At 43.3% G+C, this 15,381-nt stretch overlaps 1 protein-coding gene across 3 annotated transcripts in view; it reads right to left on the bottom strand.

The window, feature by feature from the left end:
• RAB11FIP4 (RAB11 family interacting protein 4) overlaps positions 1-2,551 on the bottom strand; it is a 236,946-nt gene extending 234,395 nt beyond the window's left edge. Inside the window, exon 1 of one of the 3 annotated variants that reach the window (XM_083353612.1) lies at positions 2,281-2,551. In XM_083353612.1, coding sequence (XP_083209738.1) covers positions 2,281-2,433 — 153 coding nt within the window. In that variant the 5' untranslated portion in view covers positions 2,434-2,551. The remainder of the gene's footprint in view (positions 1-2,280) is intronic. The other 2 variants (XM_083353611.1, XM_083353614.1) reach the window with 2 other exon arrangements.
• Between the last annotated feature and the right edge of the window lie 12,830 nt (positions 2,552-15,381).

Raw genomic sequence — 15,381 nt, 5'->3', positions numbered from 1 at the left:
TTTCTTCTCTTGCCCTCAACCTTTCCCAGCATTAGGCTCTCCTCCAGTGAATCTTTCCTTCTCATAAGGTGGCCAAAGTATTTGAGTGATGACATTACGATTAGTTAAATCTGAGCTGGATGGAATATGTATTAGGTTAGGGGTCCCCAACCCCCTGGACCGTATACTGGCACTGATCTGCAGCATGCCAGAAACTGGGCCACGCAAACAAGCAAAGCCCCATCCACTAGATGCAGGCAGCATGCAAAACCATGCCCTTCCAATCCATGGAAAAAGTTTCTCCACGGAACCAGTCCCTGGCCACTATATTAGGTGATCTTGAAAACAATACTTAAAAGCAGGGCTTTTTTTGTCATAGAACGCCCAGAACAGAGTTCCGGCACCTTTTTTGGATGGAACCTTGTAGGGTAGGCAAGGCAGGTGGTATGACATGTGTGAGTTCCGGCACCATTTTTTCTTACCAAAAAAGCACTGCTTAAAAAGAGTGTTAATCAATTATTCTTCATCAAGTAGAGTACCATGACGTTTGAGTCGGAGCCTAGCACTCTTTAACCTTTTTATTAATTGATTTGAAGATGTGAAGATAATTAGCTAATTTGCAAATAGCACAGAAATGGGCGGAAGATAAAATTCTGTCAAAGACCAAAACGATATTTAAAACGATGCTGGTGGATTCAAGAAACTGACTGAAAATAAAAGATAGAATCCTAAAAGAGAGAAATGCAAAGTTGTCTCCTTAAGGAGGAGTCAAATGCACAGGGATAGGATGGGAGGTAATAATTTGACAATTATGCATGTGAAAATGATCTTGGAAATTAACCGATCACAAGCTGAATATGAGTCAGCACCATGACATGGCTGCTAAAACCACAAACAAATGCAAACTTAGGCTGAATCAGTCCAGATAATAAAATAATAATTTCGTACTATTCTGCACTGGTCAACTCCACTTCAAGTACTATGTCCACCTACAAGAACCATAATTTAAGAAAAGATATGAGAATAGGTACAGAAAAGGGCAATAAGGACGAAGCAGAGGCTTGAGGAAGCAGTAAGGTTAGTCTTCAGAAAAGAAAAAGCAAAAAAAGAATTGGGTAAGGGGGTATGACAGGATTTTGCTAATGGCTGAAGGGATGACATAAATCTGATCTTTATCATCCCAGGGTGCAGGACCCAGAAAATAAGTGTCTTGTTACAGGGAAACAGTTTCTGGCTGAATGCTGAGAAAAACAGAGTAGCAACAGCAGTTCAACCGTGAAGAAATAAATACCCAAGATGTGAGCTTCTTTCTCTGGATGAGTTTCAAGCAGAGCCTTACTCAGATTTAAATTTGATTCTTGCACTGAGCATGGAGCTGATGACCTAAATAGTCTCCATGATTCTCTGATATTTAGAAATCTAGGACTGGGGTGTCAGGGAGGCTGTAATTGTTTGGGGGGTGGGGTTCCTGAAACTACAGCCAGTCTATCCCACAGAGCTGTATGCAAGTCTTCCAACCCCCAGCACTGGGACACACAGGGCTTTTTTTCTCATAGAACGCTCAGAACGGAGTTCCGGCACCTTTTTTGGATGGAACCTTGTACAGTAGGCAAGGCGGGTTGTATGACACGTGTGAGTTCCGGCACCTTTTTCTTTTACAAAAAAAGCACTGGGGACACATCATCTTCTTGCAGCATTTTGGGCTTCAGGCACAGGGACCAGCAGGGTAGGAAACTTGTCACTAGTTACGGTATTTTCTCCTGTAGATTTCTGCTTCAGGAACATCCATTCCACGGGGTAGACGGCTGCAGCGATTAAATATTTGTGAGGGATCTGTGCGGCTATCCAAGGGTGACTATTCCACTCCCCCAAGCAATACGGGCGCTTCTAGTCTAATCTAAAGGGGAATTGGTGAAAGTTACAAGTCCACATCCCTCCCCTCCAAAATGGGACAGACACAACCTTAAGGGAGGGAAAGCTCTCTGCACATGCTCAGAAATCTGCGCCGGTTTCACATAACTCAGGGCTAAGGCCCCGATTTGGAACAACGACGTCTTAACAAGCTTCAGACCTGTCGAATGCAAGGCTGGGGCTGAGGGGGTAGCGAGGGAGAGGAAGGGGACCTCTTACAAAATGGGCCTCCTGGGAATGGTGGTCCAAATCTTCCGAAGAAGAGCAGATGGCAGAAATCCGGCTTCCTCAGCCGGCGGTCAAGAAGGGCCCCGGGCCTTTTTTTTCGGCGGGTCCCCCTTCTCTGCCCCGGCTGGCGATCGTCTCCCGCCCAAGCCACCCTTTGCTTACCTCATCCCCCTGGCCGAACTGCAGCCCGAGGGCGACGAAGTGCTCCACCCGGATGAAGCCGTCAGCGTCTTCGTCACACACATCAAAGACCTCCTTGAGTTTCCGCAGTAACTGCAGGAGACGCGGGGGCTCCTCGGGGCCGCCGGGCTCCATCGCGCCCTTGGGGGGCTTAGCTGGGAGCCGCGGGCGAGAGACGCTGACGACCCACCGTAGCGGCCATGATCGCGGGCGGGCGGGCGGGCAGTCGACCCGGTGGGTCCTACTCGCCGCTCTCGCCGATGCCTTCAGCCAGAACAGGCAGCGGATGACATCAGCAAAGGGAGGAGAAAGACGCGGAGGATGGGTTGGGGGAGGCGGCGGCGGCGGCGCGGGAGAAGGGAACAATGAGGGAGGCAGGGAGAGAGGAGGCGAAGGGGGTCAGGCGATCGTGGGGAGCGGCGGAAGGATGCACATCAAAGGGAGGATGGCCTCAGGATTCGGAAAGAGATCGGCCGGGCAGCGGGGGAACCAATAGCACACAAAGCTTCCCAGCTCAGGGACCAGAAAACAGACATTGCATGGCTGACGCTCCAGATTACAGCTTTAAACCTGCGGCACATAAGGAAATGGGAGAAGGGCACGTTTAAGGTCACATGCCAGAGACATTTCTTGTATTTATTTATTTATTTATTTATTTATTTATTTATTTATTTATTTGATTTGATTTGATTTGATTTGTATACCGCCCTTCTCCCTAAGGACTCAGGGCGGTGAACAGTGACATAAATATCAAATGCACAAATACAGATATTGAAAGCATTAATGTAGAAGATAAGTTACCTTAAAACAATAATTACAACAGAACCCGTCAGACCGGACCGGATTGCTCAAACAGATAGGTTTTTAGGTCGCGTCGGAAGGAGCGAAGGTCGGGAGCCATCCGGAGCTCAAACGGTAAACGGTTCCATAGGTCAGGCGCGCCCACAGAGAACGCCCTCCCCCTGAGGGCCACCAGACGGCATTCTCCGAACGGCGGAACCCTTAGGAGGCCCTCTCTGTGGGAGCGCACTGGACGGAGGGAAGTTGACGCTGGCAGCAGGTGATTCCTAAGGTACTCCGGATCCATGCCATGTAGGGCTTTGAAAACCATTATATATTTATTTAGATTTTTATCCCGACTTTTTTATTTCCATAGACGAGGCAAAGGAGCAAACATCCCAATGCTCCTTCCTCCTCATTTCCCCACCCACAACAACCACCCCAGGAGGTGAGCTGGGCTAAAGAGAGAGTAACCGGCCCAAAGTCTGGCAGCAAGCTTTCATGACTAAGGCGGGACTAGAACTCCCAGTCTCCTGGTTTCTAGGCCAGCGCTTTAATCACTATAACAAACTGGCTTTTTAAAAAAACACCTGTTTAAAAAACACCCTTTCAAACAAGAGTAGGGACTCAAATGTCATTGGATTATGTCTCCCATTCTCCATCATTGTGGTCAGTACTCAGGGATGAGGGAACTGTAGTTATACCATAACCAGAAAACCACCAGTTTGCCACTTCCGTTCTACGGATCGCTCACTGTCACATAACTAGAATGTTAGGTGCAGAATAGGTTCCCCATCCCTCACACACACCCTTTTTGAACTATCAATGTGAAGTGAAGATTTTAATTAATTTTAGTAACTGAGAGCCCGATGTGTTAAATCAAATACATTAATATTCAAAATAGGGACTTTTATGGATAGTACTGAGAAAATCCTCTAGCTATCATCTTAATCTAAAACAATATCATTACAGCTTATTAAAGGTAGGTTAATTGATTAGTAATCAGATTACTTGAATTAACTAAACTGACTTCAATGAATCTTGGTTCCTGATGTTTCATAGACATGCTGGCCACAGGATGGCAAGAATTTGCCACTGCTGCCTTGTGAGTTGTATTTTTTTTATTTCCTTGGCACAGATCTGGAGTTTCTATATGCTTTTCCATCTAGGTTCTAACTTGATTAAACTATTTTTTCCAAAAATGTCAGCTAGATCCTAAAAGTAGTTGTGATGCCTATTGTCTTTAAAACTTCCATGGCTAGAAATTATACAAATTAGTCAAGGTTCAGGGTCTAGCATCTCACTAGATAGAAAAACCTCACAAGGAGTGTTTGCAGATTAACTACCTCAAACTGAGTGGGACCTAATTTACTCCTAGGTAAGTCTTTGGAAAGTTCCTCAATATTCTTTGAAAAAGAGAACCAGTGCTGATAAACTAGCTCTCCAGTTGCGTTCATTTTTATTTTACTATTCAAAGGAAACATTGGGGGAGAAAATCTAGGTATTTGAGGAGTTGGAATAATGCCAGGATTTTGACAACTTGCTAGCAGGAATTACTTGTTAATGGCTTCACGTAGCTCTTACAGCGATTTTCTGTCCCTTGTGATTTTTGTGAGTGATGTTTTGAAGAGCATTTGGGAAATCAGAGAGGACTTTTGAGTGCTCTATTTCTTTCCTGGAAAAATTAATGTTTACCATAAAGTTTGGAATCAGCATAGATTTTGATAGCAAAACTATTTTGCCTGCCTATGATGATACTGAAAATGTCAGAAAATCAAAAAGAAAAGAAAAGAAAAGTAAGCTCAAATCCATTTCTCCCCAAACATGGCTCTCCTCAAAGTCCTATCAAAGATCAAGCATTTCTTCTTTAAACTTTTTCCAGTTTCAAGTGATCTTTCTTGTTAATGTAAAAATATGCAGGAGGAAGATAGCTATTTTGCATATTTTTCTAGGTCTCTTTTGTGCCTTTAAAAAAAAAAGATTAGGAATATGTTACATAATTAAAAAAAACCTTGTTCAAACACATGTCATAGTTCTATTACAAGAGAGATTCCGTGCTTACATAATCAGTAAAGTCAAAATTTGCTGACCTCCTTTACCTCCATAGCATCTTATGCAAAGGTGTTGAACTTGAGCTTGCCCTAGAAAGATTATCAAGTTGTGTCTTTAAATGTGACAAAAAGGAAAACATAATTAAATACAGGAACAGAGACTATCTTATTAGTTACACTTATTTCTAACTAATTGGACATAAAATGAAGAGTTGTAGGTTTTCCTGTCTACTCCTTTGGGGGGGGCGGGGGAACAACACTTAAAGATTGATTGATGCCCTTGACCCAAAAATAACGGTGTATCCTTGAATTAATGTTCTTGGAACATCACTATTTGAAACAAATGGTTCTGTCTAGATATTTTGCAGGAATTAGGGTTCCGCCTGGATTACCGTTCTTCCTTTCACAGCACTGCCCTATAAAAGTCTTGTTTTGGACATTGTTACTTTAATGACATTCTTAATAATGCTCCCTCCTCCCTCATTAAGCTGGATTCACACACCCCATTATTCAAGGTGTTTATTTTTTGTGAACTAGCTGATTTGTCTTATTTAATAAGCACAGTTCCCAAAAAACCTACGATTTTGAAATCAGCTATGAGGAGTTTTCAATCTCACTTATGGTTAACATATTCTGTGGTTCCAAACAATTGTGTCTTTATTCAAAATACAAAATATGTCTTGGTGTCAGTAGCTTACTATCTTTTGGACTGGTAACAGAAGGTGTTTATATACAAACAGATATAAACTGCTCTATATCTCATTAATAAGTTCATGCAGCCCTCCCCAAGCTGATTTCTTCCAGATGTACTACATTCAGGGCTTTTTTTCTCATAGAACGCTCAGAACGGATTTCCGGCACCTTTTTTGGATGGAACCTTGTAGGGTAGGCAAGGTGGGTTGTATGACGTGTGTGAGTTCCAGCACCTTTTTCTTTTACAAAAAAAGCACTGACTACAACTCACATCCTCTTTAGACAATAAGGCCATGTTAGCTGGGGGTGATGGTGGCTGTAGTCTAAAACATCAGTGGGACACCAGCTAGGATAAATGAGCATTGATGGCACCTAAGACCCTCAACACCTGAAGCAGTAAAAGAGGAAATGAAGGATGGAGCCTAAGAACCTAATATTCATGAAATTAGACTAGAGCCTCAGGTTCACATCCAATACAGAGAGGAGCTTCTAGTTTTTCCTATTTCTCTCTGGCAGTTAAAATTGGTCCTACCTAATCAAGGAGACCAGTGTACATTGGGTCTAAGAATTAATTGGGGTGCATTTCCTGCAGCAGTCAGTGATCTGCAGCTGAATAAGATTGTCAGCGACAACCTTCCTCTTCCTGATCTGTCTCTGGATGGAGATGATGAACGGCTGTCAGCTGCTTCTTGAATGTGAGCTCGGGCAAAGGAGATCATGCGGAAAGTGAGGGCGGCACTGTTGAAACTGCTGGAGGTTGCAGAGGAAGATGTTTGGCTTGGATATGAGGTCAGATGAAGTCTCCAAGGAAGGAGAAAAAAGCTAAGCGGAGACCAGAGAGCAAGGAATGGTTTTCACAAAAGCCTCCAATCACAGAACCACAGAACACAGAAAGCCAATCCTCAGCCTTGTAGATCTCTTGGGAGAAAGCTCCCCCAGTGTTTGCAGCAGGACCACTTACGATGTCACCGTTAGTGGCCAAGCTAGGGAGTAAGGAAGATTACCTTGGTGGAGATATGGAGGAGTTGTTGCTTAGGCAAAAGGGGCTGAGGCATTTTTAAATTTCAGAGCAACAAGGTAACATTCAGAAGTAGCTCAGACAGATGCCTCCACTGAAGTATAAAACCAAGGAAAGAGGTACAGTATAATCAGATTGTTATTACAGCCATGCACAACAAAACTCTTTGTAACTTTCCTGTGCAGTTGATTTCCTGTTCTGGTCCCTCCCAGGGCTGCTGATAGCATCTTTAGAAAGGGTTGGCTCTATTCGAGCCAATTATAGAAGTTGTGCTTCTTGACTGGACTGCCTTGAAGGATCAAATGGGACCAAATGGGGGCAAATGGCCATCCCTCTCCACTTCTCTCATTCCCTCCCTTACTGACGTTAACCAACAAAAAGTCCTTGCAGGGGCCTTCAGGCTGGCATGATTTTGTTCTTGGTGAACTAGGGGATTGCGCGTTCTAGTTCTTCCTCCAACACACCTCTGCAATGATCCCCCCTCCCCTCAGTTCAGTCTTGGTAAAATCCCATTTGTCCTCATCTGGACCAGCCAAGCTTTGCGTCAGCTTTTCCCAAGTGTCATCACTTGTGAATTGGGCCAACAGAACATCCCTCACCTTGCTGCGGATCAGTTGTAGGACTGTAATAGTCTATGGAAGTGACTATTGGGAGACAAGGAAGAGTCTGGGAAGCATTTCAGAGGTTTTCCTCCCTAATTTTCCAGAAAGTAAAAGGAGAGGAGCGGAGAAATACTTTCAGTCTTGCATTTTAATGTACAAAGTTAGTACTCATAGTTTTGCTATGAATGCAAACTATGAGAAGGGCTAAATGGGACTGCAATTCTTGTTTGATAAAATTGGCTTGGTGCCCAGGACTACTTCCAGGTAGCCTTGATAAGACACTTATCAAAATGCATGAGGCAGTATCAAGTCTCCATAAAATCTCTTCCTTAAAAGTATTCACCTTATGGCATTTATAATCAAGTGACTTTTTTTTTCTCTTAGTGCTGGGGCAATTTTCCTTTGAGGTTTCTGATAAAATTGCAAAAAGTCAGAACTGCTGGAGGAAAATGACTATAAGCAACAGCTGCCAGGCGAGATAATTGAAAGGCTCAACATGACATAATGTATTGACTAACCTCAAGATGCCAAATTCTAAAACTTCTCATCAATATTCACATACAGTGAGCCCTGGAAACTCAAAGGAAAATCTTTAAGTGCACAGCCTTTTTTTATTCGAAAGATTAGGGAAATGATAGGATTTATAACGATGCCTTTAGGAAAAAGTAACATGACTTCAGTGAAATAACGATATTTCAGCTAAAAAAGCTACAGGGAGATCTGTATGTCAACAAGGAAATAGTGCTGTTTTATTATTATTTTTTCCTTAAAGTTATGAACTCTTTAGCCCGCAAATCTTTTCATAAAATGAGTAGGGGGGGTAGGTAATCTTTAGTGTCAGCACATTTCTCTACAGAGTTTCCAGAGAAGAAATGTAACTCAAATAACCCCTGTTGAGAACAACATTAAAAGTGTCCCAATGGGAGACGCTGGCTGAGTTTGCAGCTTGTAATAAGTTGCAATGCAGCTGCTCAATTTTGGTCGAGTGTTCCATGAATCAAGATACTGTAATTTGTAAATCTTAGTTCTTGGCTTGGCACAATGCAGGAATACAACCAAATACGGCTTATTAAAAAAAACCAATGGAAAACAGGGCTTGGTGCAATGTATGAACCAAAAGGATTTGAATCATAGCCAAATAGAGTTCCTCTCTATTTTAAAATGTTTTGCTTTGTTCAGAAAACATGATCGCTTGTGGATATTTGGTTCTTGCTGCCTTTTCCGACAGGCTTCCTTCGAGTTACCTTGCAGCTCCAGTTGTGAGAGTTGCATTTCCAAGGCAACTGAAGGATGCCAATTGGAAAGACAAGACAAAGCCTAGAGAGGGCCTCTGAGTTTCATCTCCTTCTTTCTGTCTGGCTGAAAATATGTTAACAATTACTAACAGGTTGTAAGCACTGAACCTGGTTTATTTTGCGAGGGTCTTTTGGGGGGGGACATAAATAACGTTGACTTAAAATAGGAACAGATCATTCATCTGGGCCATAAGGATATCAGTTGCAGGTTGCATGGGAACCAGCAGTTTCCAAATGGCCTCTAAAATCCAGGGTGTGTCTCCATTTGAACTCCAACCATGGCATCAACATGGCCTAGCATCATTTGTTGTACCGTATTTTCCGGCGTATAAGACGACTGGGCGTATAAGACGACCCCCCAACTTTTGAGATGATTTTCATGGGTTAAAAAGTCGTCTTATACGCCGGAAAATACGGTACCCTTATGACAATACCTTCATCTTATCTACAGCCCAGGCGAGAGAAGACATTAAGTTGTTCTTAGATGTTCCTGTATTAAAACAGTGTTTTCCAGCACCATGTGACACTTTTGAGGGGAAAAAAGAAAAAAGAAAGAGGAGCTGTGTTGGGGGCATACAGAAGCCAATCTGTCTTCATTCTTTAAAGTTCCCTGTTTTGTTTCCCTGGGATCCTACTTCTCAGAAAATGACATCGCTGCTTTAAAGAGTTGTAAACAAAACAAGAATGGAACACAAGCTGCCTTCCATTGTTAGTATCACTTCTGCCTATTTTGATCACAGGCTTTAGGGACAAAGAATGTAGATTATTTAAATATGCTGTAACTCTTGAAATATCGCTTCTGACAAGCTGTCATTTTCAACTTGTTAAAGGTCAGGACTAGGGAAAGAGACTTTTTGCAGCTAACCCACTTTCAGCTCAGTTTTGCTTGGTACGTTCTCCTGGGGTAATTAATGCCTTTCAGTCAGAGGCTTCCCAACTGACTAATTACAAAGCTGTCGTGTCACAATTGCTCAGACTGGAAACACAAAACCGTGAGACTTTGTTGTCGGGATTGCTTTCCCACGTGCAGGATTGCTTTTGCAGGCCACGGGTCCTCTTAACACACTCAACAGGAAAACAAAAATACAGTTCTTCGTGTGAGCCTAATTACAGAACCTACCGAATCTCTGGACCCAAGTACTTTCATAAGGACTGCTGAGTTAGGGAATGAAACTGGGTATGGAAGCTTGGAGTCTCAAGAATTCATATTTTGGGGGTTAGAACTGCAGTGAGCGGCACAGAGAGGCCATGTCACATAATGGAAGTCAGCTTTTTTTCCTTCCAGTTCTGGCTTCCTTTTTTAACTTTAAAGGCCTGTCTCGGGTTGTACGCCATTTTTTCCAATGAGTTTTCTCTTTAGACAATTGGTTATTTCCTCCAAGCAATTTGGATGAGTGAAGGACACAGAGAGAGTAGGGGTTAAGTCAAACTTGGCTCTTAGTATCTTTGGCCACCTAATGAGAAGGAAGGACTCACTGGAGAAGAGCCTAATGCTGGGAAAGATTGAGGGCAAGAGAAGAAGGGGACGACAGAGAATGAGGTGGCTGGATGGAGTCACTGAAGCAGTAGGCGTGAGCTTAAATGGACTCCAGAAGATGGTAGAGGACAGGAAGGCCTGGAGGAACATTGTCCATAGGGTCGCGATGGGTCGGACACGACTTCACAGCTAACAACAACATCTGTATGGACACAAGCACCTTTATATGTCCCTTCCTCAAATCAAGCAACTAGTTCCTAGATGCTGTTGTAATTCATTCCCAGAATTTGCCTTTCCCAAGTGTGACATCTTAAGATTGTGTTCTACCAGCTCCTCTGGGATTTTGACATTTTCCACCTCTGCCTACAGATCTTGTAAGCCTTCCTTTCGTTGTAGATGATTGTAGGTGATCTGAGATGCAGCCATTGGCAGTAATAGACTACACCGCTCTGTAGCCAGAGAAGTAGGCTGGGAAGATTGAAAAGATAGGGCAACTATTCACTACAAAGGACCAATCTTGCTTCTCTAGGACCTTCAAGTGTAGATTGGTATTCAGAAACCAGAAAAAAGAGACTTTACACAATGGAAATGAACATTACTCCTTGTTAACATCCAAGCATTATATAGCTCTAAAATAAAAAGTCAAAAGTTTCAATGTCACACAGTGATCTTTAGAAGTTTAGAAGCTGAACAAGCCAGGGAGAAAATTGTGTGTGGGGTGGGGAGGAGGGGAGATGGCAACTAAAGAGCAGAGCAGTACATAATCAGAGCTATTGAAGGTCAAGGAATATCTGGGCTCACACAGTGTACTAAGGTTGGTTTATTGGTTTGGCTTGGCATGGTGTGAAGTCAACCTATACAGGTTGAACGGAACGGTTTATAGCAGGGGTGTCAAACTCACAACATCACATGACGTGCCACGACTTTCCCCCCCCCATTGCCAGCAATGGGGTGGGTGCAGTTTGGGCATGACGCATCCAGCCCAAGGGCTGGCAGTTTGACACCCCTGGTTTATAGATTTATGGTTTTTTAAAAAATAATAATAATTAGAAAGCAGCATTCATATCATTAGCTATGGGCCTCAAGCTAAAAAGCGACACCGCCTGCCGTGAACCGACAGCGGTTCTTTCCCCTTGCGGTGTGTGCAAGCAATACAGAGAGAACAGCTGAGCTTCCCTATTTGCAGGATAATTAAGCAGACTAGGAACTGGCCAAGCCTCAGGAATAGGACATCAGTTCCCTCGGCTGAAAGCCATCGACTCAGTAGAAGGGACAAAGGCGGCTGGGATTGATTTGCACGCTTGCCTTTCTTCCGTTGTGATTATCTCATCAAGAGAGCTGTGGAATCCCACTGTTTGAAGACCAGCCTTGTGCCTTCAGAGCCTCTATTCGGGGTGGTGTTTTGCACATGTTTCACGTTCCTCCCTCTGGCGCAATAGCTGAAAGAACCTGGGGCAATATTGCAGCAGGGACATCATAAGAGTAACTCTAAAACAGGGGTAGGCAACCTTGGCTCTTTTATGACTCGAGGACTTCAATGGGGTGGGCGCGGTTGGAGGAGCATTTGGTGGAGCAGTGGGCTAATGCCTTGGTGGAGCAGTGGGCTAATGCCTCCTTAAGTAACACCAGCTGCCTGCAATTAGTGCAGGTTCGTGTCCCACCAGGCTCAAGGTTGACTCAGCCTTCCATCCTTCCAAGGTAGGTAAAATGAGGACCCAGATTGTTGGGGGCAATTAAGCTGACTTTGTAATAATGCCGCTTGGGGTGTGTGTGTGAAAGCCCTAATAAGCAGGCATATACATAGAATGAAGGCTACTGCTAAGCTTGTAAGCCGCCCTGAGTCTTCGGAGAAGGGCGGGATATAAATGGAATTTGTTTTAAAAAAAACTCCCAGAATTCCTGAGCCAGCATGGCTGGCTCAGGAATTCTGGGAGTTGAAGTCCACGAGTCATAAAAGAGCCAAGGTTGCCTACCCCTGCTCTAGACAAAGTGGAAGGTCTTTTGCTTCAGATATTTCAAAACAAATGCTTGGCCAATCACCTCTAAGCTCTCTATTAAGAGCACTGAGCTCATATCCAGATGCAGCCTCAGAACCTCTCACCTTGCTATGCTATCGCTCTTTGTTCCAACTCCCGATTTCATCCCATTGCAGCAGGCAAGGAAAAGCAGGTTCAGTCCTCCATCACATCACTTAGTGACTGCATTTGTTATTTATATCCCACCTTTATTATTTTTGATAAATAACTGAAGGTGGCAACCATACCTAACACGCCTTCCTCTTCCTATTTCCCTCACAAGCACCTCCCTGTGAGGTTGATGAATGTCCTTAACACATTCCTGCCTCCCCTAAAAAGATTTCTTCATGAAGCAGCCCAGAGCTATCTTAACTCAGTTCAGACTGCAGCTTACTGGAACAGCATCCGCTCAGTGTAATCTCAGGTGTCAATGCCTGGCACTACCAAGTCAGGATGGTAAAATGTCTGCCTGAAACTCGGCAGGTCCACCAGTTCATGCAACACACCAAGCTATACAGCAGTGATTTATGAAGTGAATCCATAGTGCATGGCTTAGCACACGGGTGGCTCACCTTGGCGACTTTGTGGACTTCAACTCCCAGAATTCCTCAGCCAACATGGCTAGCTGAGGAATTCTAGGAGTTGAAGTCTACAGGTCTTAAAAGTTATCAAGATTGGCCACCTTGCCTAGGTATGTTGTGCAAACTCCAGCCAATTTTATATATTTATATTTACATATATACATATACATATACACATACACACACATATATATTTACATATATTTGTTTTCTGAACACACCTAATCCCCCACCCAATCAGAGCACACCTCCACCCACAGAACACACCCCCTCTGGCAGTTTCAGTTTAAAAAAGAGGAACAAACAGCCACTACCACATGCTTCTCCCAGAAGAAGGAAGCTGAAGCCACCAGCCTGAGGATGACAGATGGGATTCTGTCGAAACGTTGCTCCTACACCTTCAATTCTACGCGGGAAAAAACCCGAATGACCAAAGATCCATTTACATATATATATATGTGTGTGTAAATATATATATATATATATGTGTGTGTAAATATATATATATGTGTGTGTAAATATATATATATATGTGTGTGTAAATATATATATATATGTGTGTGTAAATATATATATATATATATATATATATATATATATATATATATATATATATATATATATATATATATATATATAACACACACACACACGTTTTCTGAAGTTTTCGCGGGTGTTTGTATGTAGATCTTTGGTCATTTGGGTTTTTTCCCACGTAGAATTGGAGGTATCAGGGCAACGTTTCGACGAAATCTCATCCGTCATCCTCAGGCTGGTGACTTCAGCTTCGTTCTTCTGGGAGAAGTGTGTGGTAGTGGCTGTTTTTTCTTCTTTTTTAAACTGCCAGAGGGGTTGTGTTCTGTGGGTGGAGGCTTGGCTGAGTTCTGATGGGGTGGAGGTGTGCTCTGATTGGGTGGGGGCTTAGCTGTGTTCTGATTGGGTGGGAGTGTGTTTTGAATGGGGGATGTGCTCTGATTGGGTGGGGATGTGTTTTGAGTGGATGGGCTGGTCTCAGCTGCCAGCCTTAGACCTGAACTGGTGCAGGATCGCGTTTATACTGTTGGTGTCTGCACTCCGCTCATGAAGCGCGTCACTGGTCTGTTTGTTGAGGCTGGCCGGCTGTATTTCTTTGAGTTGTCACGCATCCGTTTTAGGGGGATGTAGTTGTCTCTGGGTATCTGTTGTCAAAAGTGGATTGCTGATAGTTCCATGTGTTGTAGCCATAGCTCTAGTCATTGCTAACGAAAGCTTGATCTTTTAGCAATAAAAAGTGTATTAGTTTTTCTTATTCCATCCCAATGTTCGCTTAGTTTGTTAATATGTATATATTCAATAAATCATGTACATAAGCCAAAGTTGACAATACTGGGCTAGGCAGATCAGTGGTATTCCAGGCACGGCCCTATTTAAAGATCTCTCCCCCCACCAAGTGGCCTAATAGTTCACTGCACTTTCTAAGTGATCATAGCAAAAAACAGCCTCCTTAACATGCAAGCCCAGGAAGGATAAAAAGAACAGAGCGGTGTGCTACATTCATGGGAAAAGAGGTTGAGGCAGCGAAGCTTAAATTTCTGCCACGCTCCTCAACTCGGAGGTGGCAGGGGGGGGGGGCAGGGAGAACACTACACAGTCCTTTTTCTACCTCTGCTTCATCACCCAGATACATTTGCAGAACCGCTGATGAGGTATGACAGAAATCAATCTTTGTTAAGTTTGGCTTTCAGATTCAATATACATAATACACATAAGATAAAGGCAATTTCACCACCATGGAAGGAATTTGTTTCTCTCCGAGACTGGCAATGTGTACAGAGTATCAGTTTCATTTCCAACAGTTGGCATCTTTAAGGAAGACACGGTGCTTTCCCTGCAAACTTCATGGTTCAAGAGGTACTTCAGCACCAATGTGAGAAGCCTCTGTAGTGGCTTCCCACTCAGAAAGAGCAAGTGGGGCAGACAAAGGAAGATAATTCTGAACTAAGTTTGTATATTTGCTTTTTCTCAGCATTAGAGGCAGACGAGTCCTTTCATCTGTCTACCTCATGGAATTTTATCATTGTTATCCACACATAGGCTTTGGCACTTCCTTACTCAGTGTTTTACTTCATTTTTATCGTTAAGTGCGTAAACAATGCAAAGGAAACAAATGCTCCGCAAAGCCCTCTCGGTTGATTACACAGCTGAACAGAGAACTTAAAACCATGTATCAAAAGAAAGGAATATACCGTAACACAAAACAACTGTGTTGGTTTTGTGAATAGCAGACTAGCTATCCTAAACTGGTAAGTCACTTAAAAGATTAGGTAATTATGTCCCCCTAAAATCATAGAAAGTATTGTTGTCAAAAAAGATCAAAGAGGATCAGGTTAGAACCAGGGGTAGGCAACCTCGGCTCTTTTATAACTCATGGACTTCAACTCCCAGAATTCCTGAGTCGGCTATGCTGCCTCAGGAATTCTGGGAGTTGAAGTCCATGAGTCATAAAAGAGCCGAGGTTGCATGCCCCTAGGTTAGACCCTTAGTTCTCAATTTACCATCCAGTTATGTTGATCTAGCAGTTTCAGAATCCTA

The sequence above is a fragment of the Vipera ursinii genome (assembly GCF_947247035.1).
Source record: "Vipera ursinii genome assembly, chromosome: 2".
Lineage (NCBI taxonomy): Eukaryota > Metazoa > Chordata > Lepidosauria > Squamata > Viperidae > Vipera > Vipera ursinii.
This window is presented reverse-complemented; position numbering and strand designations above follow the sequence as displayed.